Source organism: Canis aureus, chromosome 13 (assembly GCF_053574225.1).
Source record: "Canis aureus isolate CA01 chromosome 13, VMU_Caureus_v.1.0, whole genome shotgun sequence".
In the NCBI taxonomy this organism is placed as follows: Eukaryota; Metazoa; Chordata; class Mammalia; order Carnivora; family Canidae; genus Canis; species Canis aureus.
The window spans coordinates 58086591-58107285 of record NC_135623.1 but is presented as its reverse complement, the minus strand read 5'-3'; the positions used below and the strand labels follow the sequence as shown (position 1 = coordinate 58107285).

General features: G+C 43.9%; 1 protein-coding gene across 4 annotated transcripts; it reads right to left on the bottom strand.

Annotated features, from left to right (window-relative positions):
* Positions 1 to 563: 563 nt before the first annotated feature.
* TLR2 (toll like receptor 2) lies at positions 564 to 10999 on the bottom strand. 4 transcript variants are annotated; one of them, XM_077846442.1, is made up of 2 exons: positions 10980 to 10999; positions 564 to 3125 (listed from the first exon to the last, which is right to left on the bottom strand). In XM_077846442.1, exon 2 carries the CDS (start codon positions 3107 to 3109, stop codon positions 752 to 754), a length of 2358 nt encoding a protein of 785 aa, XP_077702568.1. In that variant the 5' UTR covers positions 3110 to 3125; positions 10980 to 10999; the 3' UTR covers positions 564 to 751. The 4 variants fall into 4 exon arrangements, with proteins under 4 accessions (XP_077702568.1, XP_077702569.1, XP_077702570.1 ...); XM_077846443.1 differs by having other exon boundaries at positions 10869 to 10986; XM_077846444.1 differs by lacking the exon at positions 10980 to 10999 and adding an exon at positions 10349 to 10473.
* Between the last annotated feature and the right edge of the window lie 9696 nt (positions 11000 to 20695).

Below are 20695 nucleotides of genomic sequence, written 5' to 3'. Positions count from 1 at the left end.
TAAATGCTGATGGAGGATCAGACTCAGGGATGTGGGAGCCTCTTTGGAAATCCTCTAAATTGAGTATTTTATTTACACTTGGCCCTTGAACAACACTGGTTTCAACCGCATGGGCCCATTTATGCAGATTTATGATTTTTTTAAAAGATTTTATTCATTTATGGGAGACACAGAGAGAGAGAGAGGCAGAGACACAGGCAGAGGGAGAAGCAGGCTCTATGCAGGGCGCCCGATGTGGGACTCGATCCCTGGACTCGATCCTGGGACTCCAGGATCACTTCCCGAGCCAATGGCAGGTACTAAACCACTGAGCCACCCAGGGATCCCCAGATTTATGATTTTCTTAATGACATTTTCTTTTTTCTAGCTGACTTTAATAAGAATACCATATATAATCATATAACATACAAAATGTGTGTTAATCGGCTGTTTATCTTATCAGCAAGGCTGCTGATTGGTGCTATTTCCTGATGAACTAAGCCAATGACTACAGATAATTCTGACGTCAACAGTGGACTTGGATCATGATTATCTCATAGGATAAGGAAAAAACCAAGAACCTCTTCTTTCCCATCTGGTAGTTTTTATAAGACAGCACTCTAGACAAAATATGAACAGTAGTAGTGGCTTTAGTAAGCAAGTCTGCAAAGGACAGTGCGTTCATGTAGTTGAGAGACAACTGTGTCAGAGCGGACTTAGCTACAACCAGTGATATGAAGGCCAGGCCCAGACTAGCCTTTCATGAAGGAATCTAGCATTTTATTGCTGTTCTCAAATTTAACCAAAACCCTTCCTGCTGAGCATCATCGGTGGGCCACTCCAGGTACGTCTTGGTGTTCATTATCTTCCGCAGCTTACAGAATCGCTGGGGGATGGCCTTTTTCTCAATGGGCTCCAGAAGAATGAGGATGGCAGCATCGTTGTTCTCATCAAAGAGGCGAAAATGGGAGAAGTCCAGCTCGTACTTGCACCACTCGCTCTTCACGAAGTTTTCAGAAAGCACAAAGATGGTTTTGTGGCTCTTCTCGATGGAGTCAATGATATTGTCAATAATCCACTTGCCGGGAATAAAGTCCCGCTTGTGAAGGCACAACTTGAACGGGGGATTGAAGTGCTCCAGCTTCTGGACCAGAAGGTTCTCCACCCAGTAGGAATCATGCTCACTGTAAGACACAAAGGCGTCATAACAGACGTCCCTGGAGGGGGCTTTCCTGGGCTTCCTTTTGGCCTGGAGCCAGGCCCACAGCATTCTCAGGTACCACAGCCCGTGGAAATGGTGGCACGCCCCCGCCGTGAGCAGGACCAGCAGGAGCAAGACACAGCACACGGCGGCCACCACAGCTATCCGGTGGCACTCAGAAGCCGGGAGCCGGGCGGTCCCAATCCGCTGGCCCCGCACGTAGGAGGGGGAGTGGCACAGGTAGTCCTCTGGCCAGCCGACCAGGAGCCCGGCCAGGGCCTGCTGCTCCTGAGTGAAAGACAGGAATTCACAGGAGCAAAGGAAGTTGTTGCCACCGGCCTCCAGGGTCTGCAGCCTGTGAAAGGAATCCAGTTGCTCCTTCGAGAAAGCGTTTATTGTGTTTCTGCTGATTCTCATAATTTGTAAGGTGGGTAAGAAGGAGGCATCTGGTAGAGTCTTCAACTTATTTCTGGAAATAGAAAGTTCTTTAAGTTGTGGCAAAATCAGGGAAAATGACTCGAGATTATTATTGCTAACATCTAAAATTTCCAGTGTCTGGGGGATGCAACGGGTTATACTTTGCATTCTTGTGTCGGATAAGTTCAAACATTTCAGCTTTTCTGGCCACTGACAAGTTTCAGGCATAGAAAGATAATTATTCTTACTAATATCAAGGTTCACCAGGTTTTTCAAAGTAAGCAAAGTTTCTCCAGTTTTCTCTAAGGATTTCAAACGATTTTGCCTTAAAATTAAGGTTTGCAGGAGGGGCCAAGCATGCTGACAGGCTGAGTTTCTCAAGTATTCTTCAACCATTAAATTGTCGCTGAGATCCAAATATTCTAGGGATTTTAAATGTTGTGAAAGTGAGCAAGGAACCAGAAAGACCTTACTGCTTTCTACTGTGATTCTTTTAACATCTTCTGTAAGTGAATATATACTACTCATATCGTAAAATGAGTAAAAGTGTGGAATATGCAACCTCCGTACTGTTAGTGTCTCTATCTGACCTATATTTTTAATTTTGTCCACATCAGGTATGTCAAAATCACCGAGCCCATAAAGGGTACAGTCCTCAAACTCTACTTCTAACACTCCAGAAACATAATTCAACAGTCTCACAACCTCAGTAAAACTTCTATCGGTGACTTTCACATTTCTAAATGTCCACTTTTTAACCAACGTATGTGTTTCATTGATGGATGCCTCTGAAAAGTGGAAAGTGTCCAAATGAGTATCTCTCAGTTCTAAATGTTTCAAGGAACTGGAAAGATCTACAAAAATCTCCACCAGTAAAACAGGCTGCTTCATACGGAGGGCCAGATAGCTGATGTTCTGAATCGATTTCAAACTCTTTGGCTCATACCTCTGGAGATTTGAAGCATCGATCTCCAGTTCCTCAAGAAAGGTTAGCCCAGCAAAATCCTTATCCTGAATCTCAGTGAAGCTGTAGATATTTCCTACTTTCAGAATTCTTAGATTTGTGAGCTGAGAAAAAAGAGGTGTTTCCCCAAGTGATTTGTAAGGATTTCCCAGTAGGTTTAAGAACTTCAATGAAGAAAGGGGCCTGAACCAGGAGGATGATAAGTTAGATAAGAGGTTATAAGATAAGTCCAAATGTTCAAGACTCCACAGGGAAAAAAAAGATTCTTCCTCTATTGTGTTAATTCCATTAGACTCCAGCCTCAGAGCCTTGAGGTTCACACAATCCCGAAGGTCACTGTTGCCAATGTAGGTGATCTCATTGTTGGAGAGGTCAAGGCTTCTCACAGCTGCTGTGAGCCCTGAGGGCATGTAGTTCAAAGATCTGGAGCGGCCATCGCAGACACCAGTGGGGTCACAGGACAGAGAAGAAGACTGGTCAGGGGCCTCTTCCTTGGAGAGGTTGGTTACAGCCCCCAAAACCCACAATGTCCACAAAACACGTGACATTGTCCAGTGATCCAACCTACAAATAAAAGAGGTTCAAATGAGTGATTGTTTTGACAGTTTATTATGATTCCAGTTCCTGAGAAATGTTCTGTAAGGCATCACACACACATACACACACACACACACACACACACACCTACCTACCAGGAAATAACAGAAAGGCAAATGGAATGTATGCATGGGGATTAAAAAATGGATTCCCTGGTGCATCCAGCAACATGAGCACAGAGATCTTGCCCCTGTGCCAAGACCTAGAAGCCCTATACCATCTGAGTGGCTCAATCAGTTCAGCATCCAACTCTTGCCTTTGGCTCAGGTCATGATCTCAGGGTCTTGAGATCAGGCCCTGCACTGGGCTCCAGGTTTGCGGGGAGTCTGCTTCTCTCCCTCTTCCTCTGCCTCACCCCACCTCCCACTCATGCTCATGTTCTCCCTCCCTCTCCCAAATAAATAAATAAATCTAAAAAAAAAGTGAGCTAGGCTTAACTGTATGGATTTACAATCACCTACTCCTATGCTTCAAGCCTTCTTGGATATAAGCATACTCTTTCCCTGCCTTGGTGCCCCCATGAGTTAGAGATGTCACAGAGCCCAACCACAGCTTTTGCGGGACAACTATTCACTGAACACAGCTCCAGTGGCAAAAGAAAAAGTTCCCATGCTCCTCCAGCTTGTCTGACACTTAACTACTAGCAGGCAGGAGGGATGCTGGGAACTCCAGGCAGAGCAAGGTGGTTTGCTGGGCCGAGGGACAATCAGACCAACCATCAGAACCTTCTCTTCCTGCAGAGAAGTGCAGAAAGCAGTGCCCCGGTCTGGATGGGCTATTCAGATGAATGTGGGGGAAATAAAGCTGTTTGCATGGTCTCCACCGCTGCTGGTTTCCTTCCAGTCATGAATCTAGCTCTCTCGCTCGCTCGCTGTCTCTGCCCTCTTTCTGGGCCCTGTATCCCTCTTTGGCTCTATTCAGCTCTCTCATTCCTTATGCTTTGTACTCCTTTGTCTGTATTTGCTCACTGCATAAACTGCACAAATTTTTTAAAAAAAATATATAACCCCAAGAACAAAACTTTTTATGGGTAAAATTAATTTCCCACACCCACAGAATCTGAGGTTATAAAGGCCTAGGCTGTATAATTTGTAGGAACAGATATTAAAACACAAATAATATTAATACATACTTGGTTTGGAAATTTAATAGCTGTTGCAGCCAGAATCTTTATGGCCACACCAATGCAACTGCTTTGCACCCCCTCCTGTCTCTTTTAGATAAATGGGGCCATACCTACCATGCATAATTATTCTAGACTTTCACTTTTCACCTAACAATATAACTTGACATCTTTCTACGTTCACATATAGAAACTTTTCTGATTCTTTCCCAATGGATCACAGTGTTTCCTAGTATGGATAAACCATAGTTTGCATTCCCATCAGCACTGTATGACAGTTCCAACTGCTTTCTATCTTGCTACCACTTAGTACTGCCAGTCTTTTTAATTTTAGCGATTTTGGTAGGTAGGTAGTGTAATCTCTGTTGTCTAAATTTTATTTCCTGGACTAATAATGAGCCTGAACATCTGCATATAGGATCATATTGTGTATGATCATTTGGAATTCTCAGTTGTAATGTGCCTCTTTCAGTTTTTGGCCTACTGTTTTCTATTGGGTTGTTGCTATTATAACATAATAATTATTATAAATATTACATACATATGAAAATAAAAATGTATACTCTCAAAATGGAAGATACATGTGTTACAAATACAGGCATTGCTGAGAGATATTGTGGGTCTGGCTCCACCACAATAAAATGGCTATTACAATACAGAGAGTCCAATGAATTTTCTAGTTTCCCAGTGCACACACAAGCTATGTTTGTACTACACAGTAGTCTGTTAAATGTGCAATGTCCAAAAACAAGCACACGCCTTCATTTAAAAAAGGATTTATTGCTAATGAATGCTAACCATCATCTGAGCTTTCGGTGAGTCATTATCACTGATCACAGATCATCGTAATGAATATACTAAAGTTAGAAATACGGCCAGAATTACCAAAATGTGACACAGAGATACAAAGTGAGCAAGTGCTGTTGGAAAAATGACAGCAACAGACTTGCTCAACACAGGGTCGCCACAGGCCTTGAATTTGTACAAAAAAACAAAAAACAAAAAACCACAGTATCTGCCACATGCAATAAAACAAGGTATGCCTCTCTCTTCTTCCACTGTGTGGCTTTCCTTTTCACTTTCTTGGTGGAATCTTTTGATGAACAGATGTTCTTAAACATTTTCTATTTTGTTTCTTAGTAGTGATTTTGTGGTCTGTTTTAAAAGCCTTTTTTTATATTATCATGAAGCTATTCTCTTTATTATTTTTCCAATCCGTATACCTTTAGTTTGTTTTCTTGATTACTGAATGTTGACCTTTATTAAATTTTTTTGTCTTCCTATATCTATTGAAATAACACAGGTTTCCTCACATTAATCAATTTAGTGTTGAGACAATGTTGAATTGTTTAGAAGAAACCCAAGTTAGTCTGGACATATTATCCTTTTTTATATTTTACTGGGTATATTTGTTTACTAATATTTCCTTTAGAACGTTTGCATCTATATTCAGAGTAAAATTGCCCTATACATTTCCTTTCTTTTCTGTGGGTAGAATTCACCAATGCCACCTTCTGAGCCTGCAAGATTTATTGCTATTATTTGTATATTTATCTTGTTTTTATAAAATGCATTAAATATATTTAACAGCTATGAAACTATTCAGATTTTCTTCTTCATCATCTGTCAGCTTTGGTAAATTGTGTTTTTCAAGGGATTGAACATTTTCTTTTAAACTTGCAAATTTACTGACATAGTTACTTAGAATATCATCTTACTATTTTATTTTATTTTTTTTTCATCTTACTATTTTAATGTCCTGTCTTGTAACTTAGATGAGTTTTTTGTGCCTTATGATTGTCTTCAGTGTCAGCGGTTTATCATTTTTTACTAGCATTTTCAAAAACCAGCTTCTCATTTTATAGATCCTCTATTTCCTTTCTATTCCATGAATTTCTATTCTTAAATTACTATTGCCTTCCTTCTGCTTCCTCTAGATTTATTTTATTGTTCCTATTCTAATTTCTTAAGGTAGACACCTGCTCATTAATCGTCAGCCATTCTTCATGTCTAATATATACATTTAAGGTTATAAATTTTCATCTAAGCTCTAGCTTAGCTCTATTTTCCAGGCCTCCTTCTCTTCTGTTCTTTCTATATTTCACCTCTTCAAGTTTCAGTCTTGATATTTCCTTCTGATCTACTTTCCAATTTATTCTCCTCTCTTCAGCTGTGTTTAATCTATTGTTAGATCCAGCCACAGCATTTATATTTTGCAGTTACTGCCATTCTCACCTATTTAACTTCTATTTGGTTCTTTTCTCCATCTGTATGTCATTTTTTATAGTTTCCAGTTCTCAGCCAATATTTTCAATCTTGTCTTCCACCACCTTGAATATAGTAAGCCTCATCCAATAGGCCATACAACACTCTGACAGCCTGAAGGACACAGAGTATATGTAAGGTTAAGGTCTGGGGCAATCACAGATGGAAAGGCAGAACTGAACCAAGGGAAACCGAGCCCTTACACAGATTGTAGCACAGTTCTGACTTATCTGGATGGCTCAGGCAGTCTCAGGCTCTGAAAAGGGATTAAGATGATTTCTGGAATTCTAGTGCTCAGATACCTGCAGAAGCAAAGGGAAATTTTCTCTAGAAGAGAATACTACTGGGATCCCTGGGTGGCGCAGTGGTTTGGCACCTGACTTTGGCCCAGGACGCAATCCTGGAGACCCGGGATCGAATCCCATATCGGGCTCCCGGTGCATGGAGCCTGCTTCTCCCTCTGCCTGTGTCTCTGCCTCTCTCTCTCTCTCTCTCTCTCTCTGTGACTATCATAAATAAATAAATTTTTAAAAAAAGAAGAGAATACTACTATTTGAGGCATCAAATTTCTTCCTACAAAAAAATGTTTCAAAGTTTATGTCCAGTACACCGTAAAAAAACATCAAAGAATGTCCAGTACACCATAAAAAAACAACCAGGTACTAAAGGAAGCAAAATAATGACCAGGAGAAGAGCAAAAAATAGCAGGCAATGGAAACTAACCCATAAAGAACATAGATCCAACATTGTCCCCACCTCTAAAAGTGACAGGGGTAAGTTGAGATAAGAATACTGTTTGGTACTATATTTATCCCACTGTCTTTCTGCTGAATCCATTATTGAAAAAAAAATCATCTTAGTATTACTGTCCTGGGCAACCAAAATTTACTTGATCATTTTGTAATAAATAGCACAAATCTTAAGAAATCCATACAAGCTTCCAGCTAATATTTAAAGGTCAGATAAATCTATTTTTAAATTTTTCCTAGCCTTTTGTCTTTAAACTGTAAAATTAATCAGAGCAGGGATTTTGGGCTATGTTCATCCACATATTACATGGTACCTACTGCATGGTAACTTTTCAGTAAATATTAATTATTAATGATATTAAAACTACCACTACCAATCTGACACTGAAGATGAAAGTCTTATCTCTCTCCTCCCATTTCCCCTCTATGCAATGGCATGGCACTGAGAAAGAGAAGAGCAATGGCTCCAGTTAGACTGAATGGAGTCATATCTAATATGGGTGGTAGGTCTAGACAAAATATAAAATCATCTGCTTAAAGATTCAGAAAATTGAGGCACCTTGGGGCTCAGTGGTTGAGTGTCTGCCTTCAGCTCAGGGTATGATTTCAGGGTCCTGAGGTCAAGTCCTGCATTGGGCTCCCTGCAAGGAGCCTGCTTCTCCTTCTGCCTCTCTCTGTGTGTCTCTTGTGAGTAAATAAATAAAATATTTTTTAAAAAAAGAATTCAGAAAAGTAACAAAATGCTGAGGCATTACTGGTCTGAGATCCAGAAAAAGACAGCAGTCTGACCGGTAAGCCTGGCATTGTGCTGTGCACATCTACTGATTGAGAACTGACAGGAAGTTGAAGCCCTGTGGCCCCCAGCAAAACCACGACCAGATACCCACATCAGGGCTGGGGCTGTGATGGTTGGGTGAAGCGGAGTGGAGAAGGGACTCAGGGCCCAATGTGCAGTCAGAAACTGAAAGTACACAGGCAGGGAAAAAGCAGCTGCCCCTAATGTGAATAAGGATCTAAAACAAATCTCTGCCCTCTGGCCCTGGCTGAAAGCCAACCTACTAGAAATCCTCCATAAGAAATGAAAACTCAAAGCCTATCTTGTATGCTGCTATGGGTCCAACTATCAAAAGACAGAGTAACTCAAAGTTTTTTTAAATTGGGAAAAAAATAAGGTGCTAAATTTAAATGAGTATTGAATCTCCAGCAAAAAAAGAAAAAAATTCCTCACTTTGCCCAAAAATAATGTAATGGTATTCTCCAAGGGCAAAGAAGACACACCTGCCAATCTAGATGGCAATACCCATTTAAATTATCATTCAAGAGTAAAGGTGAGGTAGGCATTTTCAGACACTCAAAAACAAAACAAAAAGAAAAAAAAAGAATTTTTAGCCCTAGTCTATCACTGAAAGACGTAACCCAAAACATATGTTCTTCCGCAATTTGCAGAATAAACCTGGTAAGAGTAGGCAGCAAGAAGCAATGATTGCATTTTTTAAATTTAATAATTAATAAGAAAGAAGACAGCATTCAAAGGCTCAGGCATTTCTTTTTAGTATGAGGAAAAAGGAATATAAATTTTATATGATGTGGGAGTAAACAGAATTTTGACAAGCATTTGTCATTTATTCTATTCTATTCTATTCATTTATTCATGAGATAGAGAAAGAGAGAGAGTGGTAGAGACACAGGCAGGGAGAGAAGCAGGTTCCATGTGCAGAACCAGACCGGGGAACTCGATCCCAGGACTCCAGAATCAAGCCCTGGGCCAAAGGCAGGCGCCAAACCGCTGGGCCACCCAGGGATCCCCCAAGCAAGTCTTTTGATGAGGAGTAAATACAACTTATATTTATTAGGAAATCTTTATAAAAAGATCATACCCACAACTCTGTTTTAATCATAAATTGTACTCAATCACGAAAATCAAAACAAGGTATCTAACCACCCAAGCCAAATTCTTAAAGAAAATAATACAAAAAATGAACTGATAGCTTAGAAACGTACAAGTCATGCTGTAACCTTCTGGCAATTTTTGTAAAATAAGTGCATCATAAGAAGTTTAATGATGAAAAACAAAGAAGTTTAAAGATGCAAATGTTCTCTGCTTAGAACAGGAAGAAACTTAAAATATCGGTGAATAAGTCATTTTCAAATAGGATGTCATTTCCTTTTTTTTTTTTTTTTTTTTGGTCTCTACTTTCAAATCTACCAGTTGCTTTTTGGTAAAGATCTAAGTTAGTAACAGCGCAGACAAGACCTTCCGCAAGGTCAGCGCCATCTCAGCCAGCTGAGCTGTTCACGCCTCATCCATCCGTCCATCAATCTCTCTCCCCACAAAACACAAAACAGTAAGACCACTCCGCGGGCTGCGTCTAGGTTCTCAACAGTTCTCATTGAAGGAAATTGGAGAAGTTAGAGGGGGAACTTCAGGGCGTCCTTACTTAGAGAACTCGTCTAGGCTTACGTGCTCTAAGTTACTTTCTCAACGGAGACAGAACTCGGGCGTTTCAAGGGTGGAGGAACGCGGAGGGGAAGCTCTCGCGCTCACACCCGCTCACACCCGCTCACACTCGCCCCCCGCCGCGCAGAGGCCGGGCTGGGGTTACGGTGCGAGGCTCCTGGGCATGGGCACACCCCGAATCCCGACCCTTCCCCGCTTCTCCGCACAGTGATGATACCCGGTTTGCGCTGTGTGGTCCCCGTGGAGACCCGGGAGCGCAGACACGCCCCCGCGCCCGCCCCCGCGCCCGCCCCCGCCCCGAGCGCGCCCCCCAAAGTCCTTACCGACCCTGGTGGCGCTGGGGGCGCTGGGGGGGGGCCGCTGGGGGCCGGGGGGGAGCGCTGCGGGCCGGGGGGCGCTTGGGGGGGGAGCGCTGAGGGCTTACGAGAGCGTCGGTCCTTCCGGGCCCGCGCCCCCCGCGCCCCCCGCCCTCCGCGGCGCTGCGGGGAAGCCCGGCCCGCCTGGACGCCCGCGCACCCGGGCGGTGGGCGGCGCGGGGAGGCCGCGGGGGGCGCGGGGGGCGCGGGGGGCGCGGGGGCCGAGCGGCCCGACGTACCCGGGAGGTGACGAGCGGCCTCCGGACGCGGCGCACCGGGCGGGTTGGGCGCAGGGCGCAGGGCGCAGGGCGGGTGTGCCTCCCGGCGGGGGCGGGGGCGGGGACCCCGAGGGCCAGCGGGCGGGCGTCCGGCGGGGGGGGCCGGGGGAGGCTTCGCGGGCGGAGCGAGTGCCCCAGGCGCCCCCGGAGCTCCGGCGAGGCCCCCTCGGTGGGGGCGCGGCCTGGGGCCCAGATCCGCCGCTCGTGCTCGTGCTCGTGCTCGGCCCGGCCTCCGCCGTCCGCCGCCGCCCGCACCCACGGACCCGAGCCCTGCCCGAGCGGCGGGAGAGGACGCCTGCCCGCGGCCGGGAGGGGGGGGCAGGGAGGACACGGGGGAGGGAGGGGGAGGGGGGAGGGGGAGGGAGGGGGAGGGGGGAGGGGGAGGGAGGGGAGGCCCCGAGGTGCCGGCCGGCGCCCGCGCAGCCCCGTCCCGCCGCCGGGGGGCTCCCGCCCGCAGCCCACACTGAGTCCAGGCCCGCACCTTGCGTCGGCTCCTTCCCGGTCGTTCCCCGTCATTCCCAAAAGTCTCGGGTTGGCTTTTCTTCGGTGTCACAGAAACTAGTGAAGAATGTTTACAAGGGGGACGACCTACCTTTTAAGAATCAAACTGCCTCGGGCAGCCCGGGGCTCGGCGGTCCGGCGCCGCCTGCGGCCCAGGGCGCGATCCTGGGGCCCCGGGGTCGAGCCCCGCGTCGGGCTCCCCGCAGGGAGCCTGCGTCTCCCTCTGCCTGGGTCTCCGCCTCTCTCTGTGTGTCTCATGAATAAATAAATAAAATCTTTAAAAAAAAAAAATCAAACTGCCTTAGTAGTATTCACTGAGTGCTGCTTCTATTCATAAGTACACCTGATCCTTACAAATTGAGGCCGAGGAAGCTCTCTTGCTCCTCTCACACGGAGGAAATGCCATGCAAATGGGGCAGTACTGAGATTTGGAATGAGAATTTTACCCTAAATCCAGGGTGCTATGTCTTGCCCTAGTCCCCATCCCTAATCCTCATTACCGGCTCCAGCATCCAGGCAAACTTCATCCGTAGGCATGAAGGTGAACTTCAGAGGGTGGGGCCTGATTGTCCCTACAGGTAACTGTGTGAATCCCCACCTCTCTTCCTCATGAGTTCTTAGGGCGTGTACCTAAGAAAACTTCTTTCCAATACCGCCCCCCCCCCCGCCCCCGCCAAATCTAAAAAATCTCTGTTCTTTCCCCATATGCCTTTAATCGAACTGCCTCGATTGATATTATTGCTTTGCAATCCCAAAGCCAATTAGAATGTTCTGGCAAAGTCAGGTGGAACTCATTTATTTACCCACAAGTTATTGCCAGTGTTATCTGTATACCATAAAGCTTCATAAACATTTCCAAAGCACTTTCAAATACGTCTTTTCATCTGAATCTCATAATAACATGTGAAATAAATGGCTCTGATATTATTACACCTTCAGCTCAAGTGATTGGAGAACTTGTCTCAAGTTGCACGGCTCACAGCTCAGTGACAAACCCAGATTAGACTCTGAGACTCTAGTCAGTCTGTTTTTTGTTTCCCATAAGATTTTCTACAACTTACTACAAAACCGATTTGTTGAGTCAGAAAATGAGTGCAGAATATGAAAAGGTGTTTGGGAAAAGATAACTTCTGGTAGATATTTATATTTTTGAGCATGTGGCTGAAATTCTAAAATGAAGTTATCAAAATTCACAGTCTCCTTTTCATATAAAGTGACTTGCAATAGTTAAATAAAATAATAGCAAGTACACCTGTCAAAAATCACTTACTGAAAATCTAACATAATCCCAGAACTATTTTATAGAGCTTTGTAAACACATATGCCCATTCTTCAAAATTTGTCTATTCTGAACGGATTTATGAATCATCTGCAATTTTTAAAGAATGTACTTAATACTGCCTGTGCGAAATAATAGCAAAACCCTAAATCCACATAGAACCAGGCTTTGAAAACTGAGAATATTTCATTTCTAAAACTAGAATAATGTTCTTCAGCCCCAACACTTCCTGTTGGGGGGCGGCCTTTTTCTCCTTGGGCTCCAGAAGAATGAGAATGGCAGCTTCACTTACTGTTCTCATCAAACGGGTGAAGTTTTCAGAAAGCTCAAAGATGGTTTTGTGGCTCTTCTTGATGGAGTCAGTGATATTGTCAATAATCCATTTGCCAGGAATAAAGTCCCAGGGTGGAAGTGCTCCAGCTCCTGGACCAGAAGGTGCTCCACCCAGTAGGCATCCTGCTCCCTGTAAAGCAAAGGCATCATAACAGATGTCTGGGGGGCGGGGGAGGAGCCCCCTGGGCCAGCAGGAGCAGGACACAGCACAGGGGCCACCAGAGCCACCCAGTGGAACTCAGAAGCCGGGAGCCAAGTCACACAGGTAGTCCTCTGGCCAGCTGACCAGGAGCCCGGCCAGGGCCTGCTGCTCCTGAGTGAAAGACAGGAATTCACAGGAGCAAAGGAAGTTGTTGCCACCGGCCTCCAGGGTCTGCAGCTTGTGAAAGGAATCCAGTTGCTCCTTCGAGAAAGTGTTCTTTGCCTGCTTACTCTCAAAGAAGAAGGAAATATCTGATGGTGTCGTCAACACATTCCTGAAAAGGCCAAGTTCTTTAGATTGTGGCAAAACGAAGAGATACTGCTAACATCTCCTATGCCTAGTGTCTGGGAAACACTGTGGGTTAAATTGTAGAATTTTTGTTGGATAAATTTGAGTATTCCACTTTTCTGGCCACTGGTAAGTGTTAAGAACCAAGTGTACATTTACCAAGATTAAGATTAGTCGGGTTTTTCTAAAGTAACATTTTCCACAATTTATAGGTTATTTTGTCTAAAATTCGAGATATGCAGGGAGTGTCAGATATCCTTATAAACTGAATGTTTCAGTTATACTTCAACTATCAAGTTTTCACTGAGATCCAATTACCCTGGGGATTTAAAACACTGTGACAGAAGTTACGGTATCAAGCCGACTTTGGCAATTTCAACTGTGAATATCTTTAATTAATATAAAAGCATGTCTTTAAAGCTCCATCATCTCAAAAAATTCTCATAATTTTCCTGAGGTACACAGTCTTCCAGTTCTACTTCCAATAACTAATTTTCTAATTTTATTTTATTACTTTAACTCATTTTAATACTCGTTGTTTGGTTGTTTCCCCTTCCCCCAACCCCCCCACCATGGGCTTGACTGTAGGGTTCTTTTCTGTTACTTACTTCTCAACATTTTGGAACCTTGAAAGATCAACCAAAACCTCTCAGGGTAAAAGTGCTTCATATGGATCAAAAGCTACAAACTTCCAGTTATAAGATAAATAAGTTCAGGGATGTCATGTACAACATGATGACTATAGTTAATAAATACTTTATTGTATATTTGAAAGTTGCTAAGAGAATAGTTCTTGAAAGTTCTCATCTCATAAGAAAAAACATAGCTATGTGAGGTGACGGATGGTAACTAGACATTGTGGTAATCATTTCATAGTATGGACATTTATCAAATTATGTTATACACATTTAATACAAAGATATGAATGAAATATAGCTCAATAAAACTGGGGAAGACACCACACTGAGATACCCCTATGAGCTCACAAGAATTAAAGACTGACAATACCTAGTGTTGGTAAGGACGTACAGCAGTTGAAACTCTCATACGTTGCTGGGCGGATGCAAAATGGTACACCCACTTTGGGAAAGTTTGACAGCTTCTTCTAAAATTAAATATGCACTTAATTTGTGACTCAGCAGTCGTCTTCTTGGGTATCTACCTTCTGGATATGAAAATGTAAGGCCACACAAAGTCATGTACTATGCTCAAAGCTAGAAACAACCCAAATATCTATCTGCTGGTGAACAAATTTAAACAATTGTTGCATAGCTCTACAATAGAATTCTATTCAGCAACGAGAAGGAAGAGCGGATATATGCAAGAATATGGGTGGATCTCAAAAGCACAATGCTAAGTGAAAGAAGTCAGACACAAACAGAGTGCATTTACAGGAAATGCCACACAAAGCGAAACCATGACAAAAGGTTATCCAGGAGGTGCCAGGGAGCCAGGTGGTAGGAGGGGCCTGACCACAAAGAGCATCTGAGAACTTTGGCAATGATGGAGATGTTCTATCTACATCATGACAGTGGTGGTGGTTACACCTTGCGTGTCTTTGCCAATGCCCATCAAATTGTATCTTTAGATTGATAAACTCTATTGGACATAAATTATCTCAATAACTAACTTCTTAAGATCCTTTTTTTTTTTTCCTCTCCTAGAGCAAAGGATAGACCCATCAGGCCTCCAGAATAGAGGAGCTGCCTTTTTGCTAGCCATGTGAGAGAAGGAAGGAGAAAAATCTAACTTCTCCAGCAAATCAAGCAAAATAAATACACTCACTTATAAAATATCTCCCTTTACCTTAATACATTGATCCTGATTTCCCTCACAACCAAAAGAGCTCTAACTAACATATTTATTGATGGAAAGAAAACTAAATCTTTTAAGTAACTCAGAAATAATATAATATCATAAAACATAGTATCATAGAATCTTCTCATATTGTATTCAGATAGTTTTATCCCTTCTGTAATGCTCATTTTCGGCTTGCCATCTTCCTAACATCACTCCAGGCTTGTTCAGAGCAATTCAACACCCCACTTCCACAAAGTCTGTTCAAGGACTAAACTCGTCATACTGTAGTGATGCCAGAAAATAAGATATTCTTGGCAGAATTATTTAAATGTTCATTCTGGATGGAAAGAGGGAAGGAGGGAGGGAAATTAATGAAAACCTCTCCAAATAAAATTGTCTCATATGTTGGCCCAATCTGCTGATCTTCTACATTGACTCCAGGCTTCTTGGTATGTATCTCAGGATTAGAAGCATCAATGTTAAGTTAACTCAGAACAGAAAGTCCATAGAAGTCCTGTTATTTCTTTAATGTAGAGAATTTATAAATATTTTGGGGAATATTTGGGATACAGAAGAAGAAGAGAGAAAGATACTTCCCCTCCAAGTTCTTTGGTGGACTATCCTAGAAGCAAAGGACCAAACCATGAGGATAATATACAAAGTAAGTTGTTACAGGATAAGGCCAAAGACACAAGACTGTCAAAGACCAGGCCAATGATTTTCATCTATTGTAAGAATTCCATTAGGCGATAGTAAAGGAGACTCCAAATTTACACACGTCGGCTGAATGTAGGCTGGCTGTAAATTTCATGAGGGTGCAAATGTTATTCTCCCTCTGCAGTGAAGTATCTCCAGCCCCCACAGCATAACGGCATGAATCAACTACTAGTTGTCGAGTGTTGAATTGACCTGCCTTTTTAGAACATCAGTTAGGTCTGGAGAAATGGAGTAGAAACACCTGAAGTGGCCATTGCAGACACACAGTGGGACTGTAGGGGAGAGAAGTCTGACCAGGGGCTCCTCGCCCTGACTTCCTAACCATGCCACACAACAGCTCCCCTCTTTTAAAGATGGGAATGAAGAAATTTAGTGCTTGACTTCCGAACATACAGTTGAAGAAAATCGTGGGTGAACAACTGGTAGTACTTTGCTGTTTGTAAGGGTTATATGGTCTTACTGGGCAGAAAGGGTATGAAAAGAGGGCAGGATTTTTATCAAGTTCCTACTTCTTTGAAACTCCTTGGAAAATTCATTGAAATTAAGTAACTGCTCAATCCAACCATGTTGTGTGGCAATATGGGTAGAGGTTGCAGACTTCCAGTAGATGAAAAAGTGAACTCATGATATGACTCAAACCCACAGATGTGAGCTATGTGACCACTGCCTTCCTAGGCTCAGTCCTGTTATAAAGCATAATATGGTTCAACACTATGATGAGTTATCACCTCACATCTGTCAGAAAGACTTACTAAAAAGACAAAACAAAACAAAACAAAAAAACAAATGTTGACAAGAATGTGGAGAAAGGGGAACCTTCATGTATTGTCAGCGGGACTGTAAGTGGGTGCAGCCACTGTGGAAAACAGTATGGAGCTTCCTCAAAAAAACTAAAAATAGAAATACCATATGATCCAGCAATTCTATTACTGGGTATCTGCCCAAAGAAAATGAAAACATTATTTCAAAAAAATATGTGCACCCTGACGTTCATTTCATTGCAGTATCATTTACAATAGCCAAGACTTGGACACAGTCTAAATGTCCATCAATGGGTGAATAAGTAAAGAAGATGTGGCATATGTGTGTATAATGACATACTCCTCAGCCATAAAAAAGAACGAAATCTTGCTATTTGTGACAACATGGATGGACCTTCAGGATATTATGCTAGGTACAATAAGTCAGACGGAGAAAGACAAATACTGCATGATTTCACTTATATGTGGAATCCAAAAAGAAAAAAAAAAATCCAGACTCAGATATAGAGAACAGATTGGTGGTTGCCAGAGGAGAGGGAGGACTGGAGGCAGGGTTGAAATGGATTAAGAAATACAAACTTTCAGCTATAAAATAGGTAAGCCATGAGGATGTAAAGATACAGAATGGGGATTATAGTCAACGATACTTTATTAACTTTGTAAGGTGACTTTCCATGGTAACTAGACTTACTGTGTGACCATTTTGCAATGGATCCGAGTGTGGAATTGCTGTGTTGTGTACCTGAGACTAATATCGTGTTGGATGTCCATTACACCTCAGTAAAAAATAAAATGTATACTTCATTTATACTTGTGATTTTTAAGTTGAAATTTTTGTTTGTAGAAACGCGGATTGATCACTTGTTATATATGGAAACATTTAAGAAAGATTGAAAGTTCGCCATAAGGGTATTAGTTATGTAAGAGTTCTTGAAGAACTCAGGGAAGTTTCGTTAAGTCAACAGAGACATTTAAAGAGGAGATGAAATATATTACATTTATGAATCTATCTTGAGCTATTCTATTTATTTATTTTGATTAGCTTGAACTATTTTAGAGATTAGCTATGTTTGTAAATAGGACAAACATAAGCCAAAGTCTCTTTTAAAGTGATATATAGGGACGCCTGGGTGGCTCAGCGGTTGAGCATCTGCTTTGGGCTCAGGTCCTGATCCCCGGATCCTGGGATAGAGTCCCGCATCGGGCTCCCTGCAGGGAGCCTGCTTCTCCCTCTGCCTCTCTCTGTGTGTCTCTCATGAATTAAAAAAAAAAAAAAAAAAAAAGTCTAAATAAATAAATAAATAAAGTGATATATAGGGGCTCCTAGGTGGCTCAGTCAGTTAAGCATCTGCCTTCAGCTCAGGTCGTGATCCCAGGTCCTGGGATTGAGCCTCGTGTTTGGCTCCCTGCTCAGCAGAGTCGGCCTCTCCCTCTCCCTCTGCCCCTCCCTCTGGCTTGTGCTCTCTCTGTCTCTCTGTCTCTCTTTCTCTCAAATAAATAAAATCTTTTTTTTTAAAGTGATACATAAATGTTGGTAGATTTATAAATAGCTGGTCAAACCTAAAACCTTAAAGAAAGACAAGGTTTTTCACGTTGTAAATTTAGTAATCTAGGTATTAACCACAAAGCCAAAGCAAATTTCTGAATTCTCTCCACAGACAAAAATTCTCAAGGACATTTTAAAAAGCCAACGTTAATAAAATTAAAGTCATTAAAAAAAAAAGAAAGAAAAAGAAAAGAAAAAGAAAGGAAGAAAAGAAAGAAAAGGAAAGGAAAGAAAAGAAAAGAAAAAAGAGAAAAGAAAAAAACAAAACCCAAACCCACCCCCAAGTCCTTCGTTCCTGCCCAGGCTCACTGCGCTCCTCCCCTCCTGTCTCCCGAGTCAGTGCCCTGTTGGACACTCAGCGGCTCAGGGGTGTCCTGCCGGTGTCACAGGGACAGAGCCAAGCGGGTGTGCACATGTGTGCACGTGTGTGCATTATCTGCCACGCTATGGTTCTAGCCCCCCCAGATCGCTGAAAAGATCTGTGCTGAACCCGGTTCAGATGATGAGACTAGTCTGTCGTTTCGTGGGCCTGTTCCCCGGCCACGTCTGGGAATCGCGGTCTGTTCCCTCCCCAGTCCTCTGTAAGAAAACCAGTTTCTGGGGCTCTGAGCTCCTGTCACGCCATTTGACCTCTGGCCTCCTGCGTCTGTCACCATCTGCTGAGCGCCTGGTCCCTTCCTGTCACTTGTTGAAGACTTTGACACAGGCTCAACGACTTCTTCCCAAGATCTTCCAGCAGCCACCCAGCTGGCTTCATTGTTCCCAAAGCCTCTGGGTCCCTTTACTTCCTCCTCCCAGAAGCTTCCCCTCTGCGCTACCCCCGCCACTCCCTGACCTTGGCCATACAGTCGTCCAAGCTCTAACTGAGGCCTCCTGCATCTTGCTCAGAGTTCACTGATTTCCTTCCTCTTTCCCCAATCCATTTGTCATCTCCTTCCTCCTCTTCCTTGCTCATTTGGGGCAGATTGAGACACACATATGGTGCAAGCTGGCGTTCACAGATGGAAGGGTCAGCAGCCCCTGGGGTTCCCATTCTCTCAGTACCATATGGAGAATCATACTTGGCCCAGAAATTTCTGGATTCACCAGGAAAGAGCTCCTTCCTTCTTTTAATAGGGGGGAAAAAACCCACCTGGGTGTGGCCAACAGATAGTGGGAACGTTCATGCCAGCTGGGGTGGGGTGCCAGCAGGAGGCCTCGGGCACAGCCCCTCTTGTTCACAATCTTCGTAACACCTTCGTTTGGTGTTAACCAAACACGGGGTTGAAGACCAGGGCTTTACTTCCTCCCTAGTCTCCACAAGGCTTCCCTGTTCTTCGGTATGAGCAATTTGTGTTTTCTCACTATGATAGCCTGTAAAATACTACACAAAAAGCTTCCAGCCCTCCGTCCCCTGAGTCAGATTGCTCTGCCAGATAGAAATTCTAGAGCTACCACTGTGTCTTCTCATGTTTCTCCTATAGAACACAGTCCCAAACCTGAGTGTCCCCTCCTGCCTGCTTTCTTAGGGGATAGCAGGCATTCTTTCTCCATTTCTCTCCTGTGTCTCCTGAGTCACCTGCACCCTCCACCACATTAGACACTTTCAGCGCACGCCTCCCGTCACGGACCATCGTTGGCTCCTCATATCCTCTCAGGGATGACTTTACTTCTTCACAGAGCACGTTAAAGCCATCTGAAGAAATCCCCTCCACTTCCCCCTTCTGAACTTCCATCCACACCCATCCTGCTCCCTCCTACCCCAGCGAGATGGGTCGGCCCCCTCTGGTCCAGTCCAGTAGGGAACATTATCCCTCCCTGCGTCCTCAGGGGCCACGGCTGCTTATTATCCCTTCTGCCCCTCGGCCTCCCTGCCACTCCACCTCAACTAGACCATTCCTACCCAAATTTACACCTGCTCAAGTCTCTTCCAGTTATTTACAAAACAAACAACAAAAAGATCATCTCCCTCAAGCTTCTCTTTCTCTCTCCCCTCCTTCATAGTCCAAAATCTGAAAAGAACTCTATATTGTCTGGCCCTGTTTCCTCACCTCCCCCCAGTCTGCACTCTTCTCCAGCCCGGCTTCCACCCCCATCACCCCAAACAGCCCTCGCAAGTGTTACCAATGACCACCAGGTTGCTAACTCCCGGTATTTTTTACTTTTCGAGTTGCCTGACCTGTCCTGGCAGAGGCATTACTGACCGCTCTTGACTTATCAAAACATTCTCTCCCCCTTTGCTTCCATGACCACACACACTTAGTTTTCCTCTTCAACTCTCCTTTTCACACTTATCCTTCCCCAGCCCGTATCCCAAGTCTAGGTCCCAGGCCCCTCGTCACTGGCCAGGGCGCTCCTCCCTTCCTAAGGAACCTCATTCGTGCCCATCCACGTGCCAGTGCCCCTTTCAAAGGTAAGTCCCCTGCCCAGACATGTCATCCAAGCCTCATTGAGACATTTGTCTTACTTGGGTGTCCCAGAGTACAATCTCTCAACACAGCCACCGCGGAGCTTATGGTATTTCTCGCTGGGGCCAGTCCTCTTCTAGAGGTCTTAATGCCAACACGTGGCACCCACCACTCATCCAGATGCTTCTGCGACAGGACTTTGTTCTACTGATTTTACCGGGAACCCACCCAACTCCTGTTACGGCCACTCCCACGATCCGGGTTCCAGCTGCCTGCCTCTCGCCTGGACTACAGCAACAACCTCCAGATCCGCTCCACCTTCTCTGGACCCCCCTGCTCACACTGCATCTAGAGCAACTCCGTTTAATGAAAATAGAGTGGGAGCCACGGATGCAAGCTACAAGGGTCAATTTAAATTTTCTAGTAGCTGTGTTTTTAAAAGTTAGTAAGACACAGGTAAGATTGATTTTAATTACATTTTATTTCACCCAAAA